The sequence below is a fragment of the Cricetulus griseus genome, chromosome 3, assembly GCF_003668045.3.
Source record: "Cricetulus griseus strain 17A/GY chromosome 3, alternate assembly CriGri-PICRH-1.0, whole genome shotgun sequence".
NCBI classification, from domain to species: Eukaryota; Metazoa; Chordata; class Mammalia; order Rodentia; family Cricetidae; genus Cricetulus; species Cricetulus griseus.
The window spans coordinates 14,888,144-14,912,772 of NC_048596.1; the positions used below are offsets into that span (position 1 = coordinate 14,888,144).

A 24,629-nucleotide genomic window follows, 5' to 3' on the forward strand; every position below is an offset into this window, starting at 1 on the left:
TTATATAGCCCAGAATAACTTCAAATTCCTTGTGAAACTGAGGCTGGCCTGAGTCTCCTGCATCCACCTCCTGAGTGCTGGCCAAAGCATACATTTAAAACTTACTAAAGAGCCACAGAGTTGGGTCAGTGAGTGAAGGACTTGCCACACAAGCCTGAATTTGAGTTTGGTCCCCAGAACCCTTGGAGTGGAAGGAAGGAACCATATACACATGACAAGCTAGCAAAGCAAATGTAATACCTTTTAAATAATAAATAATTAAAATGCTACTATGAAATTTTGTGTTTTGTGTTTTAATATTTAAGGTGTCTTAAATAGTTTTTTAAAAGATTTTATTTATTTATTCTGTATACAACATTCTGCTTCCATGTATATCTGCACACCAGAAGAGGGCACCAGATCTCATAACGGATGGTTGTGAGCCACCATGTGGTTGCTGGGAATTAAACTCAGGACCTCTGGAAGAGCAGTCAGTGCTCTTAACCTCTGAGCCATCTCTCCAGCCCCCTTAAATAATTTTTAATTAGGATTTTATTTTGTATGCATGAGTGTTTTGCCTGCATGTATGTATGCATACCATGTGTGTGTCTGGTGCCTGCAGAGGCCAAAGGAGAGCATCAGATCCTGGAACCAGAATTACAAAAAGTTTGTGAGCTGCCATGTGTGTTCTGGGAATCAAAGCTGGGTCTTCTAGAAAAGCAGCCAGTGTGCTTAGCTGCTGAGCCATCTCTCCAGTCCTCAGTATTTTAAATGATGCATTTTATGTTTTATATATAGTAACACAATAAAATGATTTTTCCCCTAAAAGGTTAAGTAGCCCACTCAAGACCATGTAGCTAGAAAGAGGCCATGCCAGCTTTGAACAGAAACCTGAAATGGCTCTTGAGCTGATGCTCCAAATACCTAAGCAGCCATCAAAACTTGGGGCATCTGGGTTCTTGCCACCAGTCTTGTGTGGCCTTATACAGACTGACCTTTGCAGATGTCATGCTCCTCGACTACTAAATAGTAAGACTTAAGTATGTGTGACGGGTTTGGCTTGTTGCAGCCTGATGACATGAATTACTATCTTTGCAGCACTTTTGACATCCCAGCATGCAGGCTCTGAAACCTTGATCTCATTCTGACACCATTTGCCTCTGGGATGTTCCATCACGCAGAAGCCCCAGGAAAAGGACCAACTATCTGCTCCTTAACCCGCTCCTCCTCCAGGGGGTTTTCCCTGAAGTTGAGCCAGCCCTTGAGGAGGCCGAATTCCCGCTCCTCTCCCTTTTGTAGGTGAGGTCTCAGGCTTGGATCTGTCCCAGGATAAACTTTTACAGGCCAAGAGATAACACAACTTCAAGGTGACTACCAGGGACGCCTTTTATAAGTCCTTCCTGACTGGAGTTGCTGCAGCTTCTCCACTCCACAGCTGGCTATCTGCCGACCACCATGTGGGAACTTGTGGGTCTCTTGCTGCTCATCCTGACCTATTTCTTTTGGTCCAAGTCAAAGACACTTGGTGCCAAGTCCCCCAAGAGCCTCCCATTCCTGCCCCTTGTGGGCAGCCTGCCGTTTCTCCCCAGACATGGCCATATGCATGTCAACTTCTTCAAGCTGCAGGAAAAGTATGGTCCCATCTATTCTCTTCGTCTGGGATCCACAACCACAGTGGTCATCGGCCAATATCAGCTGGCCAAGGAAGTGCTTGTTAAGAAAGGAAAAGAATTCTCCAGTCGGCCCCAAATGGTAAGCAATGCCAACCCTCCTCCTCCTCCTCAGCCCCTGGGGTTGTACAGTTCTTAATTTTTCCAAAACCAGGCTAGTGGTGGGGGGCACTCCCTCAGATACTATCCAATCTCTAAACTGGGAAGGAAGAATTAAAGGGAGATCTCTCTTTTTTTTTTTCTCGAGAAAGGGTTTCTCTGTGGCTTTGGAGGCTGTCCTGGAATAGCTCCACTCACCTTCCCCTCTATTATTTGATAGTCATTCTGGAACATTCTGACAACTGCCATTCAGACCCAGAGCTGAAGTGCCCCCCCCCCAGCAGTGTGACTTTTAACAGGGGACAGTGATTGCATCCTCTGCAGGAAGATGCTGGGAGAAGCAGCTGGCCTCTGGGGGGTTGGGGGGGCTATGATAAGATAGCCCTGACCATGTGGCTTTGGCTCACTGATAGCTGGGGGAAGTTACAGGGGGACAGGGAACAGGGACATACAGTATCTGAAGGCCTCTGACCTCATTGCTGATGGTTAAGTAGTCATCCTACAGCCACCACCACCCATGCTCCCATGACCCTGCTGCAAGTGTTCCCCCGAGCACCCCATAAAACACAGCTGACCTCAGCTTTGAGCAGGCCAAAACTGATTCATTTTCCTTGGGCTAGTCAGCCAGAGTGGCCTGCCCCCATTACCAGGCTCCTCTCAAAAGCCAAAGAATAAAAGAGGCTGGCAGGTGGGGAATTGGAGGGTCAGGGATGTAAGAGGGAGACTTGGGGCCCTTGTGCTTTGGGGGTACCTTTCAGAGGAGATAGCTCAAGCTTAAGTCCAACCCAGGAGGATAAAAGCATACTACTATCTTCAAATGAGGGTTTGAGACTGGGTGCACAGACCATGCGTGGAAAGAGAAAGAAACAGCATGGATGTTATGGCTTTAGCAGCCTGGCAGGGGCAGGAAAGATAGGGAAGTCTATGGGTCTCCCTGTCCCTAGGACAGGCACACCTAACTTGGCACACCTAACTTACCCCACCCATAGCTGCCTCTCCTGGTTAGAAACCAAGTACAAAGGCGCCCTCCTAATAAATTGAACCCCAGAGCTATTTCATTCAAATTTGGGGTTCATTATTTGTCTCCTTGCTATACTGCCTCTCCTGGAACTTGTAAGGACTTTAGGGCCATCCTAGCAAGCGTGGAGCAGGGAGATTACAGCCCACAGGCAGCACTGCAGCTAGAGGGAGAAGCCTGAGAGTTCCAGGGGTTGCCTCATAATTCTCACGGCCCTGCCTGCTCTCCAAAGGTGACGCTAGGCCTCTTGTCGGACCAAGGAAAAGGCATCGCCTTCGCTGACTCCGGTGGCCCCTGGCAGCTGCACCGGAAGTTGGCGCTCAGCAGCTTTGCCCTGTTCAGGGACGGTGACCAGAAACTAGAGAAGATCAGTGAGTGAGAGGCTAGCCCACGGGCTGGGGAGCAGATAGAAGGCTGCGGGGCTGGGAAAGGATGCGGGATGGCTGGGTCCAACCGTTTCTGAGCGGCTGCTGCCATCCAGTGGCCAAATGTTCTCTACGTCCCATCCCTGGGTAAGTAGACCCCGCTAGAGAGGTGACATGGGCTGATTAATTCCTCCAATTAGCATTCCCTCTCTCCTCAGTATGTCAGAAAGCCAGCTCACTGTGTGACTTGCTGCTCACCCACAATGAGGAGTCCATAGATCTTTCCCTGCCTATCTTCAACTCAATAACCAACGTCATCTGTGTCATCTGCTTCGGCATCTCTTATGAGAACAGGGATCCGATACTTAAGACCATTAAGAGTTTTACAGAAGGCATCCTGGACAACATAGGCCACAATAATCTGGTGGACATATTCCCTTGGTTGCAGGTGAGAATGAAGCCACACCTCTCCACTTCCAGAGCCCCCTGGGACAGTGTCCCCAATACTTTCACTCTCCATGACCATCTTTCTCACCCAACTCACCCAGCAGTCATCTTTACCTGCTCTGCCTCTTACAACAGCAGACACTTCACTGGCATTTTTTTTATCCTCAAGGCAGGCTCTCATGTAACCCAGGCTAGCCCCGAATTGCTTGTGTAACTGAGAATGGCCTTGAAATTTTGATCCTCCTGCCTCCAAGCCTCAAGTACTAGGACTACAAGTGTGTACTAGGATGCCATGCTGGGTCCCTTTTTAAAATCCTGTTTCTTAATATTCATGGCTCTTGTTATTTTCCAACTGCAATGTGCCAGCAGTAAGCATCTGTGTTAATCATTGGGTTCCCCCTGGAGGTATGTCAAATTATCCTCTTGGTACAGATGAGAAAAACGGGCCCAGGCTGAACCCAGTTGAGGAACTATCCTCCTCAGTCTCCTCTGTCCTATGGAAGAGGGAAGGCACACATCTGTCAGGGCTTAGGGTTGAACTGAGCAGGGCGGGGCCGAGGAGTCCACCCTGTCCTCGTTATTACAAGTTGTCCTTTTTGGCCATGGTGATTTCATTCTGTTGTTGTCTTGCCTTCCTGGCTGGATGTCCAGGCTGGCGTGGGGACTTTCTTAAAGAGAAAACTAAGGTCTGCCTCTGGAAGAATTCTCCTAGCTGGACAGATGGGTTTGACATTTCCTTCTGTTTCCAGATTTTTCCCAATAAAACCTTGAACAAGATAAAGAAAAACATTAAAATTCGAGATGAAGTTCTGAGTGAAATACTAGAAAAATGCAAGGTAAGGGAGAGGGCAGAGGCAAGCACCAGGCTGGAGGTGTCTTGAGGGTAGGTCTGGGTGCATTTTGGACACTTTAAGCTCTCCAGAGCCTGGCGGGGGCCTGGCACACACTATGGGCTACCACTAGAAACTGACTTACTAATGAATGGGAGTGGGGAGGAGGGAAATTGAAGAAGTTCTTAGAAGGGACACAAGAGAGGACCCGTGGCTCTCGGTACCTCTACAAACTCACAGGTTCCCCTCTCCACTCTCAAGTGCAAGGAACCTTGCTGTCTTTAGTCAGAGATGGAGTGTGGCGGGGATACTGGAGGTGGGCTTCCTCCCCATTGTCATCTCTCACTGTCTCTCACTGCAGGAGAAATTCAACAGTGACTCCATGTCCAGCTTGATGGACCTTCTAATACAAGCCAAGATGAATGCCGACAATAACAACACCAGCGAAGACCAGGGCTCGAGTGCATTGTCAGACAAGCACATCCTTTCCACAATAGCAGACATCTTTGGCGCTGGCATAGAGACCACAGCCTCTGTGTTGCGCTGGATTATTGCTTTCCTGCTGCACAATCCTGAGGTGAGTGTCTCCTCACTCTTGTCTTCCTATAGAATCGGACCGGCCCCATTTGGGGAGGGGGGCATAATGCCTGGAGACTTCTGTGCAGATAACTCGGCTCGACTTCCCACACAAGCAGTGGCTAACTCTGACCCTGGCTTAATGTTGTTGCATCTTCTAGAAACGAGGCTTGGGCTGTAAAGCCATCACTGGATGGAATCTGTCTGGGCTGTTCTGGGTGTGACCACTGGGTTCTGCTAAGCCCACATCTCTCTTAGACTTGAACAACCTGGTCACGTGACCTTGTTCTGGCCCTCAGGTGAAGAAGAAGATCCAAAAGGAGATTGACCAGAATATAGGTTTCAGTCGCACACCAACTTTCAATGACCGGAATCACCTCCTCATGCTGGAGGCCACCATCCGAGAAGTGCTTCGTATCCGGCCGGTGGCCCCCATGCTCATCCCCCACAGGGCTAACATTGACTTGAGGTATGCCTTTCTTTCCAAGACACTCAGCCTAGGATGCAGCCTTTAGCTAGCCCATTTTGTCTCCCGTGCATGTCTCATCTGCCTTTAGCTGCTGATAAACCTATAATCAAACAGTGGCCGCTGTCCATCAGTCCACCCTAGCCAATATAACCACTGCCTCTGCTTCCCCCGACCGCCACTGACTAAGCTGCAGCGCCGTCTGGCTTCCCTCCAAACTTCCAGCTGCCCTTGCAGACATGGGTCTGGGCTGAAGGACGGGGTGCTCAATGAAGCACAAATGTAAGGTTGATAGGCAGTGCTTATTGAACGGATAAGGCTGGATCCAGCTGCAATCCTGGCAGAAGCCAGAAGCTGAGGACAAGGAGTGAGAGGGAATGAAGGCCTAGAGGGTTCTTGCCCCCAGTGGAGACTTGGGCCTGAGCAGGAAGAGGAAGGCAATGTTCCTGTTTCTTCTCTTTGTCTGGGCCAGCGTTGGTGAGTTTAGCATCCCCAAGTTCACATCCGTGGTCATCAATCTGTGGGCACTGCATCACAATGAGAAGGAATGGGACCAGCCAGATCGGTTCATGCCTGGTGAGTGTCTGTCTGTCCCATCCTGGCCCCTGGGCCACACAGCCAACCTGGATTCTGGTCCCTGGACCAGCACTCCTTCCTGTCCACTGGGCTTGCTACAAGAAAACGCTTGGCTGCATCCCCCATAGGCCTCTGGCCATTTCTAGTCTCTGGGAGACTGCCCCACACTCTTCACAGCTGGGCTTTCCAACTCACCCTTCAAATCACTTCTGTGGGAAGCCTGCAGGCATCTGTCTCCCAGTAAGGCCTGTCCCTCTTCTCTTGGATGGTGGCATTTTCTCCTGGTGAGACCTCTTCCCCTCTCTCCATCCTTCCTGAATATTTAATTTCCTCGTGGCTTAAAAGTGGGTCGAGTTTCCCTGGGCAAAAGCTTGGCCACTGGCTGATGCTTCCCTCTGTCTCCAGAGCGCTTCTTAGACCCAACGGGAAGCCATCTCATCACACCCTCATTAAGCTACCTGCCCTTCGGAGCTGGGCCCCGCTCCTGCATCGGAGAGGTTCTGGCCCGTCAGGAGCTCTTCCTCTACATGGCCCACCTGCTGCAGAGGTTTGACCTAGATGTCCCAGATGATGAGCAGCTGCCTTGCCTAAAGGGTGACCCCAAGGTGGTCTTTCTGATCGAACCCTTCAAAGTGAAGATCACAGTGCGCCAGGCGTGGAAGGATGCCCAGGCAGAGGTTAGCACCTAGAGGCCATAACTACTGTCCCCTGGTCCCATACTGTGCAGCTCACAGCACAAAATTAGAGGTGTTACTCCTACTGCCCCCTACAGTCCTCCTCCCTCCTGTCCCGTTTTCTGGTTTGCAGAAATGGAGGGTGATATGCTAAATTAAAGGTTTTCCAATAAAAGCCTCCAAGTTGCCTATCAGTTACTCATTTGCTTACTCGTTCAGCCAACAGACGTGCATCTTTATTTATTTTGTGTGGCAGAGAGGGACGTGTGTGTGTGTGTGTGTGTGTGTGTGTGTGTGTGTGTGTGTGAGTGTGTGTGTGTGTGTGTGTGTGTGTAAGAACAACTCACAGGAGTTGGTCCTTTCTTTCCACCATGTAGATTTCAGGGACAGAAATCAGGACATCAATCTTGGTAGCAAGAACCTTTACCTGATGAGCCATCAGCACATTTTACTGAGTACATACTGTATGCCATTCCCTGACTCAGGACACTCAGCCTGTGTGGGAGGCACAGGGGACCCAAGAATGTTAAACATGCAGAGTTGTCCCTTCAAAGGGAGGATTGCATATGATCTGTTGTCTGCCCAGAAGGCTGGGAGCAGACATAGTTACTAGCCTGGTGACCTTTACAATATCTGTATGGTCGAGACCACTCCTGACCCTCCCCTAGACCATTATCGTGAGCTTGTCAATCCATAGACCCCATCTTTATGGGAGATGGCACATGTACTTTGTGATGTCATATGTCAAGCCTTGTTGTGCACATGGGATCAAGTTAATCATCACCAGAAAAGTTTTCATCAAATTGTGCTGTGCTTAAATATGCCTAAAATAAACTACTTAGAGCTGGGTGGTGGTAGCACACACCTTTAATCCCAGCACTCGGGAGGCAGAGGCAGAGGCAGGCAGATCTCTGTGAGTTTGAGGTCAGCCTGGTCTCCAGAGTGAGTGTCAGGATAGGTTCCAGAGCTACACAGAGAAACCCTGTCTCGAAAAACCAAAATAAATAAATAAATAAATAAATAAATAAATAAATAAATAAATAAATAATAAATAAATAAAAAACAAACAAAAATCTACTTGGGATCAGACTCCCCAAGTTTGATCCAACACCACTTTCTTGCCTTGGTATTGTTACTTTGCAGGCCCAGAGACACTCCCCTACACACACACACACACACACACACACACACACACACACACACGCACACACGCACGCATGCACAAGCCTGGTAACATTTTAGGGAAGACAGAAAAATGAGACTTTCAGATTTGTAAGTGTTTTGGAGTCAATGACACTGGAGATGGCATGGGGAAAGGGGCAGGTGAGGGTGTGGGGAAAGTGACCACTGCTGAAGGAGAAATGGTCTCAAGGTCACCATGCCCAGAGCACAAGTGGGGGGTGGGGCAGTCTCTGGTGGGTCAGAGTAGAGACGGGGCCAGCTCCTTGGGGCCTTTGTAAAGAGCAGGGAGTTTAGTTTCTATCCCCCCCACACAGGAAGTCACTAACATTTTATTAACACATGAGGGAAACAATGTGACTGGTTTTGTTTCCAGACAGGGTCTCTTGTAGCTCAGGCTGGCCCACCTTGCTATGTGGCTGAGGCTGGCCCTGATTCCCCTCTGTTTGCCTCAAAAGTACTGAGATTACAGGTTCACCCACACCGTCATTCCCGGCGTAACTGTCATGTTCCCCCTAGTTGCTTCATGGACAGTTAGGAAGGAGGCTGGTGCCAGCATGGCAAAGGGACAAAGTGAGGATCTGGGGCACGGCCTCAGCAAGGAGGGTGGTGAGCACTGACAGGACTGAGTCTTCGTTTGAAAGTAGACACTCTGATCCTGTCTAGTCGGACTATATGTTTTGTTGCATGTACCCATAGGTTTGACTTTGCGACCATGTATAACCCAGACTGGGCCTATCAGAGCAATGCCATCTTGGCCCAGGGATGGGTCATGTGACACTTCCCCATCTTTCCCTCAGATAAACAGGTGCCTTCAGCAGCCACACCTGGAATTCTCTCCCTTCTCCACTCAAAACACCCCAGGAGTTGGAAATGCCTCTGTTACCAAAGGATGGAGCTAATTCCTTTAAACTGGCGTTGTGTGAGTGCGTGCATGGATGTGTGTGAGCGTGTGCATGTGTGCATGTGCGTGTGTGCATGCAGGCAGGCGTGGGTGTGAGTGTATGTGCATGTGCGTATAGGTGTATGTGCAGTATGTATGTGGGGGATGTGTGTGCGTGTGTGTATGGCATGTGTGCCTGTGTGCACGTGGGCGGGTGGGCATATGTGAGAGTATGGGTACATGTGTGTATGTTTGTGTGTATGTATAAATGTTTGTGAGTGTATGGGTGCGTGTGTGTATGTTTGTGTGTATGTGTAAATGTGTGTGAGTGTATGGGTGTGTGTGTGTATGTTTGTGTGTATGTGTAAATGTGTGTGAGTGTATGGGTGCGTGTATGTCTGTGTGTATGTATAAATGTGTGTGAGTGTATGGGTGTGTATGTTTGTGTGTATGTATAAATGTGTGTGAGTGTATGGGTGTGTGTGTATATTTGTGTGTATGTATAAATGTGTGTGAGTGTATGGGTGTGTGTGTATGTGTGAGCCCAAATGCGAGTGAACGAGAAAGCACAAGCAAGCTGTGTCATGTGTGGGGCAGCCATCTTGTTTGCGGCTGGCTATCTTCTGCTGCTCCCCAGCTACCTGGCCTGCATCAGCTGCGTCTCCCATCTCTACCTCCTATCTCTTGGTTGGGGTTGTTAGACCCCCGGAAAACTCAGGTATCCGGGGTCCCAGGCCACGACCTCGGTCACCCCAATCACCAGGCGGATTCGAGAGCTTGCTGCAAACTGCACGAGGCTTTATTGTAATTTAACGAGCTAACCCCATGTTAGCTCGGGTCTTTTGTCCACCCACCATGGCGGTTGGCTACAAAAGACAGCTCGAACCGGCTGCAGAGAGAGATCTTGTAGGGCAGCGTAAGGGGAGTGTCTAGGGGCATGCACAGGCTCACGATTGGTGTGCCTCCAGGCTTGGAGGGCTTGCCCTGTGTTGATTGGCCAATTGGTTGTTATGGGTCATAGGCCCTCCCAGGGTGGTTGCTATGCTCTGTGCGTCATTGCTATGCACTTGTCCGTAAAGCATAGCGCCACCAGCTAACTTCTGATTGGTTCCTTGTCATGAGGCAGGCACCTAACCTCTAGTGACTAAGACAAGGTCATAGCGAGCATGTGTTACTGGCATGGCTGCCGAAATGGGGAGCTGGTCCCTTCAGGGTATGCTATGATTTTGGGGTACAATATGATTACAGACATTTCTGCTGCTGTTTCTGGCCTCTATGTGGGTTCTAGAGATTCCAACTCAGGTCATCAAGTTTTGGACAGTAAGTACAGCGATCAATACCCCCAGCTGGAATCCAGCATCTTTAGACCTTGGCCAGTGGCCAGCCTACACATGAAGTCCCAGCCACCGTGGGAGACAGTGACCTTTGACTTTTAGCTTAAAAAGAGGGTCCATCCTCAATCCCAGCCAGACCCAGGTCAATCAACAGTTAGGTCCTTCACCTCTGATGAAATAGAAGACTCTGGCAAGGTCACGGGGCATGCCTGGCTGAGCTTCCAAAGGGAAGCAGAGGGAACTCCAAGGAGTTAGATCACAGCAAGACCACAGCCTGTCTTTCTTAAAAGAGCTTTTAACTCCACTGGCAGACTCTCCCCAACACTCCCCCAAGTCAGTCTTGCTCTTCAAGAACCAGTGACCCTCACAAGCCTTTTGTGGGGTGAGGAGGAGGGAGAGGGAGGGGGTTGTTGAAATCATTCATGTCAGGCTGAAGAAAGATTAAACTGGAGGTCACCCTTTCCCTCTCGCAGCTGGTTGTAGAGAGAGAGCCACACTTCCCAGGGATGCATTTCATCTCAGATCTGAAAGACACTTCATGAACTAGCAGTGAACAGACAAGCAAAGAAGCAGAAAGTCTGCACAGAGGGTGAGTTTAACCCAACAAGAGGAAACTGACGACCATCAACCTTCAAGGGGCAGTGATCCATCAAGTCACATGGGGGAGCGGGGATGGGGGGTGGGGGGCACAGTAGCACGGCGGCCGAGTTCAGAACCCAAGACTTCAGTGATGAATCTTGGAGTGAGGAGTTAGCCGTGTTTTCCTACCTGTCCTTGGGAATCATGCAGGGGGCTGTGTCCTTAGAGAAAATAATCTCACAAGCTCTGACTGGTGCCCGGAATGGGAGACTTTCACCCACTGACCCGAATCATCCCTGGGTCTCTTTGAGGCTCAATGTAAACACCTTCTTCCAAGACTTAGACTCCTGTAACCAAATTACTCCCTTTGGCGTTCAGACTATTGAAATAACGGTTCCCAAGAAATTCCCCAGGAATCTCTTAGGTTAAGAAAAAGAAGAAGGTGGCTGGAACCTGGTGCTAGCCAGAGGAGGAAAGAGAGCTCACACACTCCTGACAACTTGTCACACCACCTGGCGAGAGACTGAAACCAAAACAGTCAAGGTGGCTAGGACCACACCTCAGCCGGACTGGCTAGTTACGCAGACCACTCCTCAGCCAGGGCTGGCTAGTTATGCAGATCTCTTGCAGCCTAAACCTCAGGCCCCCAAGACGGACTTGGTGGGAGGTATCATGGGATTTCTTTGTTCTTCTTCCAAAGATGACACATTGGTGCGATCTTTTTACTGCTTTGCACTGTTTCTGGTGTATTTAAGTGGCTGGTTGAAGACAGGTGGCTGAGCCTGCTCCTCCTGCTCCTCCTGCTCCTCCTCCTCCTCCTCCTCCTTCTCCTTCTCCTTCTTCTCCTTCTTCTTCTTCCTCTTGCCAGGGCCAGGATTTGGTCCTAACTGCTAATACCCCCAGGACATGATGCTCCACATCCCTATGGGATGCTCCAAACCACCGAACCAGTAGTCTTAGCCCTAAGTCTTAGGTCCAGCGCTGAATATCAGGAAAGATGCAGAAAGAAGCTCACTTTTACTTTGTTTGCTTTGGTTTTTCAAGACAGGCTCTCTCTGTATAGCCCTGGCTGACCTCGGACTCACAGAGATCTGCCTGCCTCTGCCTCCAGAGTGCTAGAATTAAAGGCGCATATCACTGCCCAGCCCAATGTTTAGCTTTTCATTTGCTCATTTTGAGAGTCTCCTGAAAATCAGGCAGGCCTGGAATTCTCTACATAGCTGAGGATGTCAGAATTACAGGCAAGTGCCACTGTGCCCATCTTGCTTTCCTCCCTTTGGGGCTGGGTATCAGAGCCAAGGCTTCATGAATGCTAGGTGTGAGCTCTACCACTGCACTGCACCCCAGCCTCCCTCCATCCTTACCCTGTGGTCTTAGTCAGCAAAGTGATGGTAAACCAATGTTTAACACTAGTTTGGGAGGGACACCTAATTTTTTTTTTTAAGAATTTATTTATTTATTTATTTATTTATTTATTTATTTATTTATTATGTATAGTCTTCTGCTTACATGCCAGCAGAGGGCACCAGATCTCACTCAAAGGTGGTTGTGAGCCACCATGTGGTTGCTGGGAATTGAACTCAGGACCTCTGGAAGAGCAGTCAGTGCTCTTAACCGCTGAGCCATCTCTCCAGCCCTGGACACCCAATTTTTAGTGCTTGCCAATTAATAGGTTTTCTGTGCCCCCCCCAAAAAATATGCTCCCCCACTGACACAGTAAGCCAGATCAAGCATAACTGAAAAGGTATAGCAACAGGTATATTGAGCAAAGCAACTTCCAGGCAGGTTCACTGGTCCCAGAGACTGAGACCAGAGAAGTCACGAACCCCAGGCAGGGCAGGAAAGTTTTATAGGTTGTAGGTGTGATTTGTTGATGTGTCTGCCACAAGCTGGGTTTGTGCCCAGAGTATGAGCATCGGAAGGCAGAGGCAGGTGGATCTCTGTGAGTTCCAGGCCAGCCTGGTCTCCAGAGAGTGCCAGGATATGCTCCAAAGCTACACAGAGAAACCTTGTCTCGAAAAACCAAAAAGAAAAAAAAAAGGGGGCGGGGAGAAAGAGAGAGAGAGAGAGTCAGAGAAATGGGGCTTCCAGGACCATGCAGTGGTGAGCCAGAGGCTCCAACCAAACACCAATAGTCACTAGTGTGACATCACTGAACACTTAGGAAGAGGTAACTCCTTCACATTTTTTTTTTTCCAAGACAAGGTTTCTCTGTGTATCTTTGGCTGTCCTGGAACTCACTCTGTACACCAGGCTGGTCTCGAACTCACAGACATCTTGACTGCCTCTGCCTCCCAAGTACTGGGATTAAAGGTGTATGTCATCACGCCTCTACAGGTTCTTATCACTACATGGGGGAAGACATCCTGCAGAAACACATCACTGGGTAGTTTCCTTATATGTAAAGATCTGTGTCCTTATATGGCCTGGTGGATGGGAAAGCCTAAGCCACAGCAGGACCGCACACTACCTAGCATGCTGCTCATTAAACACGACCGGTAATTGCACTGTGATGGCACTTGTTTACCCACATGGGTGTGTTTCTGTGAGCATCACTGCAGACACATATGCCATGCTACATGACAGCTACAATGTCACGAGGAGACAGGAAATCTTGTTTTGAGGAGGAGGTGGTTTCAAGACAGGGTTTCTCCAGGCTCTGGAGGCTGTCCTGGAACTAACTCTTGTAGACCAGTCTGGTCTCGAACTCACAGAGATCCACCTGCCTCTGCCTCCCGTGTGCTAAAACAGCTACCCTCCTCTCCCCCACAGTTCCTATCCTTCAGAAAGAGTTCCCACAGGACCCTCTGTGGGGGGCGAGGTGTTCCCCAGAGGATGGGTGGTGTGAGAGTGTTTCCTGATGCCTCTGGTTGCCAAAAACCTCAGTAAAGGCTGCTCGGCAGTCACACACAGATAGGTATCCATAGATGGCAGGGGGCCAGTCAGAGGCAGCAGAGTCGGGGACACTGGGAAAGGAAAAGAGATAATGGTCGCTGGCCTCCCAGTCTGAGTCTTGCCTTCTATTCCCACAGCCGCTTCCTGAGCTGCCATGTTCTCATATGTAAAGTGGGGTCACTCCACAGGACCTGCCCATTCTAAGGCTTAGGTGAACATAAAACACAAAGGGTTGTGTGGGCAGGAAAGTCCCTCAGACTCAACAAGGCCAGCCTGTGGAGACACATTCAGTGTTGCTATTTAGAGACCATAGACAACTTATTTGGCTTTCTTGTTCCCAGGCTTCCCATCTGTAAGACATGGTTTAGTGGGAGGGGGGGCTGAGGTCTGTATAGAGTAAGTCTCCTCAGTGTTGCTCTGGGGTCTGAGTAGGGACCTATACAGCATGTTTGGTTGCTCAATAAACACTGGCCTTATCAGTATTTCATAAATTAAGTCTTTGCCTGAGGGTTTTGCACAAACTTCTCAGAAGTAGGCTGGATGGAGAGGTCTGAAGAGGGGACTTCCAGAACCCACTGCAGGCAGTGGTGACAGTCATGGGCAGTGGTGAAAGAAATGGGCAGGGAACACAAGGATGACAGACAGACCCTATGGCTTCCACACAGGTGTTTTGTGACATTTTCCCGTGAGAGAAGCAGACTTGTACTCAGTAGGTATTTCGAACCACACAAACATTTCCTACCCCAATACTGGCAATGCTTTTTTTTTTTAACCTTCTCTGGAGGAAGCGTGCGTGTGTGCGTACACACACACACACACACACACACACACACACACACAGCTTTAACTCCTGAGATTCCACGGATCACACCCTCCCTGTGTAAGTTAACTTTTGTTGTGGGGGTTTTATTGTTGTTGAATTGTTTTTTGAGACAGAGCCTCACGATGGAGCTCCAGCTGGCCTTGAACTCATAGAATCCACTTGCCCTCTGCCTTCCTTCCGAGTGCCAGCACTACAGGTGGGCACGCCCGCATCCAGCCAAAGTGGAAGTCGACTTGGACCTGAACACCTCCAGAGGGAGGCATTGCTTCTCCCTGGGGGTGGGCTGGAAGGTGTGAGGCTTGGGTAGGTGGCTGAGGAAGGGTTACTGCCTCACCTCTCAGCGAGTGAGTTTGTCACCAGGCCCTTCACTGATTTCCTCATCTTTTAGGAGTCACCGGATCCTTCTCGTGGCTCCCGGACATCTCAGCTCTTCAGTGTCTGGCCGTCTGGTTAACAGAACAGCCTTTGGGATCGACAGATCATCTTCAAATATGCTTTTAATCAGCAATGTGACCTTGGGCAAGTTTAGTCCCTTCCTCTGAATGCCCCCTCCCTCTAATGACAGAGCAGCAACGATTACAACCTGTACCTTGAGTTGTTTTAGGGGTTAGAAAATGTAATCATGAAGATGCTTGACCAAGACTCATCTCATGTCAACAGCCAAAAAATAAGAGGGCACAGGCAAGCTCAACCCAAATGTTTTACTGTCGGCTTACCTTCCAGCTTCCGCTCTGGCCACTTCCCAGGTGCAGCTTTCCACACCACACTCCACCTGGCTCCCAGGTAGACTTCTTGGGCCTTTTTGTGCTTCTCAGTACCTGGCACACAGCAGAGAGCTCTTGGTGACCTCCAGAAGCCCTGGTGACCACGGAGTCTCTTTGACGGAGAAGCCTACCTAGAGCTCCCAGTTGAGCTAACTCCCGGTGTACCTCGTTCCTCTCCAGGTCTCCGTTCTAACGATGGTGCAGGTTTCAAGCATCTTCGAGTTCCTGACACCTAGCACATGGCAGGTGCTCATTGAAGACTTCCCAGTGCTACATACGTGCACACACACACACAAACACGCATACAAATATATCCATGTGTCTCATTTAGAGAAGAGATTGCCCTTGACACCTCTGTGCAGTCAAGGGTGACCTTGAACTCCTGACCCTTGTCAGGCCTCAAACCAGGGACAAATGGCTGAGTGTCTATTTAGTTCTTCCTGTATAATCTAGTCATCTGGGTGAAAGGTTCAGGCATTATGCTGGCCTGCCCCTGTTACCTGGTGAAACAGGCAATACCCTGGTCAGCCCAAGGTTCCCTGGGAACTAAGTCTGCACGAAGGTGCAGAGGACCCCTTTAAAAGATAGGCCCCTGCCCATTTACGCTCTCTGTTCCTGCTCTCTGTGCTCTCTGTTTATCTCTCTGCTCCCCCGCTCTGTTTCCTCTCAGCTTCCTTTCTACTCTCTCTCTCTCACCTATGTGCTCTCTCTATGGCGACCGGCCATGTCAGTCAGCCAATTACCCCTGTTCCTCTTCTTAGTCTCCCCATTCTGCCGGGCCTTATAATAAACTTATAGTCTTATGTCTGTCTCAGCATTTCTCTTTTCTTCTTTTTAAACAAAAGAATAACACTGGGTACACCAGTCCTTTTATCCTTTGGAAATCCTCATCTTTGGGCTCTCCCCTCCTGCTCTCCTCACATGGCCTGGCCCAGTCGGGCCATGTTCACTCTGGACTCTCACTTTTATTTACAATCAACCGTCTCCTCACCATACCTAGAGCAGTCATGTCTTTCCTTTTCTATCCTTTTCCCCTTCATGTCTGATTTCACCTCCCAAAAGCTGGGATTACAGATTGTGCCACCACACTTGGTTAAGGCTCAGACATTTGCAGAGTCAAACTCTGGGTTTTTTGTTTTGTTTTGTTTCCTCTCAAAAGTTAAAACCAGAAAACTGGGCGGGGGGGGGGGTAGGAAACTGGGGTTGTCTTGGGCTTCTGGGCAAATACAATCTCTACCTGAACTTGGTCCCTCAAGGCAACAGAGACAATCTTCATACCTCATTAGAAAAATGAGCTCCCATGCATGACCCAGTGTGCCAGGAGCCTAGAAATCAAGTGTACATGAACAGCTCCTGCCAACTGGCCCAGAGGAGTTAAGCCATTTTCTTTGGGGCCACTCAGACAAGGCAAGGATGGTGCACACCTCTGCTTCTTTCCTGTGGGATTTGGGTTGTTGGCCTGGAACTGTGTGTCTGCAGCTGCTGGGCTGCAAGCACGCACCACTCTGCTGTTTTCCAGGCATCACAGGAACTGTCCTTACATGCTAATATGGTTCCATGGGTATTGCCCTGAGCCTGGCAGCTTAGAAGTAGAGAGACAGCAACTGTCTCAATGACAGGGACGAACGAAGGCCATGTCTGGCTAACTCAAACTCTCAAATACAATGGGGCCAACTCCTGGACAATCTCTACAGCTCAGGACAATATTTGCAGCCACCACCCAGGGCCCAGGCCCCTGATGAGCACACCTCGGAAGAGAAACCTTTTTTGTGAGGGAAGCTAGACCATGCGTCATCACGCTTGGCCACTCAAGTCGCCTGAGAAGTCCCACTGAGCAAGGGTGCCCTTCCCCAGCAGGGGCAGAAAGTTAGTCATTGCTCAGTGACCTATGCCCAACTCAAAGGCCTACAAGATGTACTAGAACAAGGTGAAATGGATCACCAGCCCACAGTGACAGACACACACCTAAAAGCCGGCCCTGAGAACCCCAGAGCAGCATTTAAGACCTCAGGTGACCTCCCCACGAATCCTGCAGCCAGCCTCTGAAACCGTGCTACCTGCCCATAGCTCTCTTGCAGATATTTTTTTCTCATTTCTTTTTTTCAGGAAATTAGCCATTCACATTTCTAGGGTTTGGCTGGTTCTTCCTACGATGCATTCTGGCTGGGCAAGAGTTCTGTTTTCTTTCCTAAGATTTATTTATTTTATGTATGAGTGTTCTGATTATATATCTTCATGCCAGAAGAGGGCGCCAGATCTCATTATAGACAGCTGTGAGCCACCATGTGATTGCTGGGAATTGAACTCAGGTCCTCTGGAAGAGCAGCCAGTGCTCTTAATCCCTAAGCCATCTCTCTAGCACGCCTGCTAACTACTCTACACAGGTGTATTTTGTCATCTTACCTATAAGCCCGGGAGAGTGGGGCACACGGCTCTTGCTTATGTCACATCTCCCTGGAGTCCAACATATGCTGGGTACAAAACAGGCATCTCAATACGTAGTGTGTATATCAAATTGGAAGGCATCTCAATACATAGTGTGTATATCAAATTGGAAGGTATATCAAATCCCAGCATTAGGAGGGCGACCACACGCCAAGGCTATGTATTAAGTTCCTAAAAAGTCTGGTTTGGAGTAAGATCTTATCTCAAATAAAACCAAAACCTAAAACCAGAGCTGGAGAGAAGGCTCAGTCGTTTACAGCATCTATTCTTGTAGAGGACCTAGGTTTGATTCCCAGCACACATATGGCCACTCACAACCATCTGTTCTGGCTTCCGTTATTACTGCATCCATGCAGTGCATGGTCACACACAGGCAAAACATCCACACATACACAGTAATCTCAAAAAGATAACAATAAAAAGTCCCCAAACAAATGAGGCTTTAGGGACTCTGACAACACTTGTCTCTGCCTTTGGGATTGGATTTTGACATATTTATGTCACAAAGTTCTTCCGATATTAGGAATGTAATTTGAAGAAAATTCTCAGGACCAAGAACAGACTCAGCAGCAGCCCCATTGCCCATTCAGGACCCTGTCCTGAACTGCTATGTGACATCACTTGGTCTTGGGACGGAGAAGGCAAAGGTGTTTCACATTTGTGACCTGAAATCTGAGAAAGAGAAAGGAATGAGGCGTGGCAAAGAAAACCACAGCAGAACATTTGGGACTGATTTTATTAGGGCATCTCACAGTGGTTAGAGCCACTCTGTCTTCAGAACGGTCACAGCACAGGGTGTGTGTCACCCAGCGTCACCCAGCCTGCCCAGGGACACTGAGCAGCGGACTCTTATTGCTTAAGATACACATATTCACAATAACTGACGGACGCTGACGTGCCTCACACAGGAATGTGTTAGCGGCTGCAAAGCTGACTGTAGCACCAAGCCCTCTGCCTACCCCCTCCTCCCATTTGCCTGGAAACCCAACTCAGCCAAGTCTCCCTGGCCCCTAACTCCCATTTCCTGTGCCCTTTCTGAGCGTCAGTGTGGCCTGAAGCAGCAGGGGCCAGAGTGTGGCTCGGCCATCTCGATGGGGGCATCAGTGAAGCCAGCCTGCACTCAGGCCAGCACCCCATCCTGCCAGACGAAAGAAACTTGAGAGGGTCCCACCACCTCATCAGATAACTAGAGTTCGGGGAGATTCAGTTTCGAGTTGTCTGGGATTTTAACAAGAAGAAAGTGGGAAAGGTGTGTGAGGGCTACAGCTCCGCCCCCTGGCCACACACCATCCCGCTAGACCGCTAGACCTCGGCAGAGGGGGAGCATGCTTGTGGCATCAAGGTGTCGGCCAGACACTCCTGGTGTTCCTGGGCAGGTCGATGTCTGAGCCACAACCAGTCCAAGCTTGTCACTCAAGACTCAATCAAGCTTCTGTCTGAACACAGCAGAGGGAGAGAGACCGGTTCAGAATGTTTCCACGTCCAGGGGACAGAATGCAGGCCTGAGTGTCCGTGGGGCAATGTGCAAATCGCAGTGATGAGCTGAGAAAGGTCCTCTCCCTGGAGGGCAGTGTCACCCGGGCACAGTCAGACATTTGTTCGGTAAACAGTAAATGCGTAAAATAAATTACCTTGAGAGGGCCACATGTGCTCCAAACATGGGGTTAACGTGAGCAGAATGGTCATTCAAAGTATCTTCACAGGAACACGGGGCTTGGGGACACACACACTCACACACTCACACACACACACACACACACACACACACACACACACACACACCATCCAACATCACTGTGTAGACTTCACTTTTGTTCGACAAGGATTTTGGTTTGTGGCATCCAAACGCAGACACACATTACCTCCCAGCCTCAGATTTGTTTGTGTGTTTACATTTGGACTTTCTTTTCTTCCTCTTTCCTTTTCTCACTAGAACGGCAGTACCCAGTCTATGTATCATCGTTCAAGAGCAGGAAGAGAACCAATCTCTTAGTATGAACGGGGCTGGGTGGGGAATGTTCACTTCGGCTGCTTCTATGCTCCTTTTTCCTACCAAAGCACGGCTGGGCCTCTAGAGCCTGAGGACAGGAACACAGGCTGTCCAGGAGGCTCGGGGCAGAGGCAGCCACGAGAACCACAGATAACCAAGGTGTTCTTCCAAGTGGTCAGTTTAAAACAAACAAACACACAAACAACAGACTTGGATAACTCAAGAGAAAATACTGTGTGAGGGCCAGGCTATGAGGCTGCCTTGCCCAGGACACACAGCTTCCTCAGTCCAGAGGATGGGTAGAGACTGCAGACTGTGTTCAGGATGGCCAGGGACCACTGGTTCCCTGTGGGCATAGACAAAGGGCAGGGGGGAGGGTGCCACACCTCTACCAGACGTCAGACTTAGGCCTTCACCCACAGAAGGCCCAGGACTACCACACTCTCCTCCCGGCCCAACAGTAGCCAGACTCTTGGAAACTCAGGGAGAGCTCCAGAATCCCTTTGTCCAAAAGAGGGTTCTTGCCTGCCCACTGACACCTTTCCAGCTAGCCTTCGTTATTTGATTTTCAAGGAAAACACAAAGAACACAGTGTAAGCGCCTACACCTGAACCAGGCGAAAGGCCGCCAAAGCCTGCCGGGAAGGGCCCCCTCTCCAATGCACAGAGGTGAACTCTCCACCCGGGGCTTGCCAGACCAACCAGCTTCCTCACCAACCTGTGTACCTGCTCTCACCCTCCCACAGGATTAGACCAATACCAGCTCTGCAGGCACTGGCAGCCGCCAGTGACAGCCACAGGTGACAGCCACAGGCCCCTGAGGGTTTCCTTCTTCACTCGGGGCCAAGATAAACTGTCTCTCCCAGACTGAGACACAGCGAAGTTCTCTTACAAATCCACTCTGACACCAAGAGCCATCTTGGAACCCAGTCCCAGCCCCGGTCCTGGGGGCTTTCCAGACATGTGTTTCTCAGCCAAGCAGGTAGGCGAGACACAGCTCTGAAAAGGGAGGTGGGGGTGCAGAATGAGTCCCAGAACCAGAGTCTCCGTCTTCTACAACACTGTGCTTTTGTGGGGGAGGAGGCATCCACACCCCAAACTTGTACCTGGAGATGTGGGAAGAGCGGGACAGGAGGGAAACAAATAAAAGCCAAAGTGGTTGTGCCACTTCTGAAGTCACTTAATGCTTCTCTTGTGGGTGTCTCCTACCCTGGCTGTCTGTCAAGCTCTCGGTTACAGGCAGGACCTGTTCTAGCTGGGGGAGCTGCTGCGCTGTGAGTTTGGCGGGTCCTGTTCATTGATGGTGTTCAGCAGCAGGCAGGCAGGTGGCCGTGGCAGGTGGGGGTGTCCCAGCTCTCGAGCCTGCTCTTCAGATGACAGGCAGAGCCCTTCCTCTTCGTCAACAGGAGGCCGTACATGACAACTGTCACAGAAGTCCAGGGGCCCATCCAGGGCATCATCTATGAGTGTATTGAACTCTTTGAGACCATCATCGTGGTGGCCCCGGTTGCACACACACACCTCAATGCCCGAGTCACCTGTGAAGCGGCGATGTCTGCCAGGTGTCTTGTCTTTGCTGTCAGGGGGTACACCACCATGCTCCAGACTTGAGTCTTTCAGTAGCTCTTCCTTACACTCTGAATCCCTGTTCAGGAAGGCCCCCGGGGCCAGCTCCCCGTGGCTGGCCACTGAGCCACTGGACTCCATTCCAGGGGCCTTGGTGGCTGCCCGGTCAGCGGGCACTTCAGAGGGCTGAGGGTCGGTGACACTTGGGGGTCTTGTGCTGCTTCTACTGGATCCAGACAAAGGACTGCTCTGTGCTCCCTGGGAGCCCTGGGGCGGGTCAGCGCCTGGGGGCGTGCCACCTGCAGGGCCACCCTGAGGAGGCAGCAGCTGCTGCTGTTGTAGCTGGAAGGCACTGTACGGTGGGGGAGGAGTTGGAGGTCTGTTCACCACTTCCTCATAAGGAGGTAGTAAATAGTTTGGCAAAAACCCTAAAACAGGGAGGTAGGGAGGAGAAGTTACTGCACTGGCCAGCACCCTAGCAAAGCTCACACTAAACATAATATTGTCCCTTCTGACCTCTGAAGCAGGGTCATCAAGCAGTGGCTGTCAGGGCAGGGGACTGCAGCTGCCTAGAGCAGTGGTTCTTAACCCTCCTAATTTTGCGACCCTTTAGTAGTTTCTCATGCTGTGGTCACCCCCAACCATGAATTATTTTTGCTGCTACTTCACAAGTATAAATTTGCTACTGTTGTGAATTGTCAGCTAAATATCTGTTATATAGGGCATCTGATGAGTGATGCCTATGCAAGGGTCGTTGGAAAATGGGTCGCACCCTACTAGAGGACAACAATGGGGATGGGACCTGATGGTGTTTCCCGAGAACCCCTGATGCGGCTGCCAGCGCAACCTTCCTGGGGTTAAGGGACAAGGGAGGCAGGTGTGGTGAGCTGGCTAGGAGACAAATTCTTCCTAGAAAGGACCTGTTTCCCAGGGCACACAAGCCCCACGCTTCTTTCTTTTAAAAAGATTCTAATTTTTAGTTTTATGTGGGGGTGTATACACTTAAGTGCAATGCCTAAGGCTGCCAGAAGAGGGCGTTTGATGGCCTGAACCTGACTGTGATCCACCGTGGGGGAACACTGGGGTCATCAGCAGATTGGTATGTGCTCTCTCTTAACCACTGAGCTGTCTCTCCAGCGCGGGCCCACATTTCTTGCTCAGATTATAACTTCCATCTGTCCAAGCACTGTGGACCACACACTTTTCCCCTACCCCTTCAGGTATCTCCTGTATAGGGACTCTTTCCTGAAGGTCAGAAATCCAGATTGCCTCTTTCACTACAGTGCTGTTGATAATTGTGACTCGGCTCAGGAGTGGTGGGTTACCAGTCAGGGGTGAGTTCCCTCCTGAATGTGCTGAATGACTAGAGGCCCAGATCATCTCATTCAAAACCCTAACAGCAACCTCTAGCATTTACTGAGCACTTACTATACGTAAGACACCATGCTAAGCAAACAGCTTGTCCAGCTATTAAGTCCAAACATTTGTGACACCATTATTTTGTATAATGTGCCAGATGGCTTAAGACAGATGCCTGGCTGGGGCCTCCACGGATCCTGTGAGAGCACGGTATGGGAATTTTATTCTAAGGATTTTAGCTATATCACCAAGTGTCTTGGCTCTCACAAAGTCCCATGTCACCCCTTCTTTCTGCCTCTTCCATGAAGACTCTATAAGGGACAGCACATGGCAGCAAGCCAAACAGGAGGAATCCAGGCCGATGAGTGCCAGATCCCAAGTCACTGAAATTACACTTCCAGTTCAAGGCCATTCTCAGGCTCCATAGGGAATTTGAGGTCAGTCTGGGCTACATGAGACCCTATATTAATTTATATATGTATGCATGAAATATATGCATATATAGTATGTATATATGTGTGTGTGTGTGTGTGTGTGTGTATGTATGTATGTATGTATGTATATCTGAGAGCCTATTAAAAGATCTGAGACCAGCCGGGCGTTGGTGGCGCATGCCTTTAATCCCAGCATTCGGGAGGCAGAGGCAGGTGGATCTCTGTGAGTTCAAGACCAGCCTGGTCTACAAGAGCTAGTTCCAGGACAGCCTCCAAAGCCACAGAGAAACCCTGTCTCGGGAGAAAAAAAAAAAAAAAAAAAAAAAAAAACAGATCCAAGACCTGGCGGGTGAGCTTGGGAATGGCCCCAAGGACTTGGGGACCACAACTGTAGCCTGATCCACTCTGTGTGATCCTCTAGAGACCCTGGGTGGGGCAATGGGGGCAACCTTCCCCGGGGGTCCAGGCTCCAGGTGGCTAAGCTCGGGAGGGTGAGGTGTGGTGAGGTGTGGTGAGGTGTGGTGAGGTGTGGTGAGGTGTGGTGAGGTGTGGTGAGGTGTGGTGAGGTGTGGTGAGGTGTGGTGAGGTGTGCTGAGGTGTGGTGAGGTGTGGTGAGGTGTGGTGAGGTGTGCTGAGGTGTGCTGAGGTGTGCTGAGGTGTGGCGGAACGTACTGAAATAGAAAGGCAGCGCCGTGTAGTTGTGGGCTTCCCGGTAGGCGATCAGGTTGATTTCATGTTGCCGCTGCTGGGCTTGAAGGCGGTGCTTGGCTCGGCGGTGGTGGCAGACACAGCAGCAGCTCAGGATGATGATGACGGTCCACACTAGCCAGAACCCTGGGAGGTGGGGAGCAAGACAGAGAGAGAGGCGCCCGCGCATGAGAACCGGTGAGATGGAGCGGCTCTCCAACAAGGTCTAGACGGTGCCTGTCGGGCCGCACCCTGTCACACATTCAAAAATGTATTTACCACAGGAAAAGATGCCCAGGACAAAGGGAAGGGAGCTGTTATTGTAAATGTGGTGGACATTAATAAGAGATCTTGGATAAAATACTTTAGGCTTGGTACTTGTCTTCCCTTCCGAACTTCCCCAGCCCAGAAGCTCAGCAATGGCAAAGGACTCCAGAGCAGCCCCCATATAAGAACTCTAAGCCTGGTCAGTGGTGACCCACGCCTTTAATCCCAGTACTCGGGAGGCAGAGGCAGGTGGATCGCTGAGAGTTCGAGGCCAGTCTGGTCTATAAAGCAAGTTCCAGGACGGCCAGAGCTACTTAGACAAACCCTGCCTTGAAAAGCTAAAAAGAAAAAAAAGAAAAAAAAATTCTTAGGATTCACCTGGTGAGAAACAAGATGGGGGATTTTCATGTGTGCCTCTGTAAACTGGGGTCATTAATTGGAGAGATGGAAAAATTTGAATTGCCTCAGGCCCCGCTCTTCCCTGGGGAGTGTAAATGACTTGCTGCACTATCTATAATCCAGTATAACCCCATCTCCCACAGCCTCGACAACCCACTCTCCCCACCCCCACACCCACCCCTTAAGCCTGTGTGGGCAGAAGACGCTAGCAGCTTCCCTTCTCCCTCTACTCCACAGCCCTCATTGCCCACTGTCTCAGTGAACCCCAACATGAGAACACCTCCTCAAATTTGAACAGAAAAGGCTTTTAAATACTTTAAAAAAAT

General features: G+C 50.0%; 2 protein-coding genes across 6 annotated transcripts in view; one reads left to right on the top strand and one right to left on the bottom strand.

The window, feature by feature from the left end:
* Wbp1l (WW domain binding protein 1 like) overlaps positions 1-24,629 on the bottom strand; it is a 112,082-nt gene that overhangs the window by 25,898 nt on the left and 61,555 nt on the right. For 3 of the 5 annotated variants that reach the window (XM_027407112.2, XM_027407113.2, XM_027407110.2), the window contains 2 exons: positions 23,623-23,784; positions 18,321-21,585 (listed from right to left, as the gene is read on the bottom strand). The exons of the other annotated variants lie outside the window; for them this stretch is intronic. In XM_027407112.2, coding sequence (XP_027262913.1) covers positions 20,843-21,585; positions 23,623-23,784 — 905 coding nt within the window. In that variant the 3' untranslated portion in view covers positions 18,321-20,842. Of the gene's footprint in view, positions 1-18,320; positions 21,586-23,622; positions 23,785-24,629 lie in introns of those variants that run through there. 5 annotated transcript variants of the gene reach the window in all.
* Positions 1,435-6,715, top strand: LOC100758683 (steroid 17-alpha-hydroxylase/17,20 lyase). The gene is made up of 8 exons (XM_027407108.2): positions 1,435-1,731; positions 2,999-3,137; positions 3,350-3,579; positions 4,328-4,414; positions 4,770-4,985; positions 5,284-5,453; positions 5,923-6,026; positions 6,432-6,715. The coding sequence occupies exons 1-8, from the start codon at positions 1,435-1,437 to the stop codon at positions 6,713-6,715; spliced, it is 1,527 nt and encodes a 508-aa protein (XP_027262909.1).

Bases quoted from the DNA above. Each gene is read 5' to 3' on its own strand.
- LOC100758683 (XM_027407108.2), top strand. From the start codon at position 1,435: ATGTGGGAACTTGTGGGTCTCTTGCTGCTCATCCTGACCTATTTCTTT. The intron at 3,138-3,349 runs GTGAGTGAGAGG...CTCTCTCCTCAG, and splicing joins CCAGAAACTAGAGAAGATCA to TATGTCAGAAAGCCAGCTCA. The intron at 4,415-4,769 runs GTAAGGGAGAGG...CTCTCACTGCAG, and splicing joins AAATACTAGAAAAATGCAAG to GAGAAATTCAACAGTGACTC.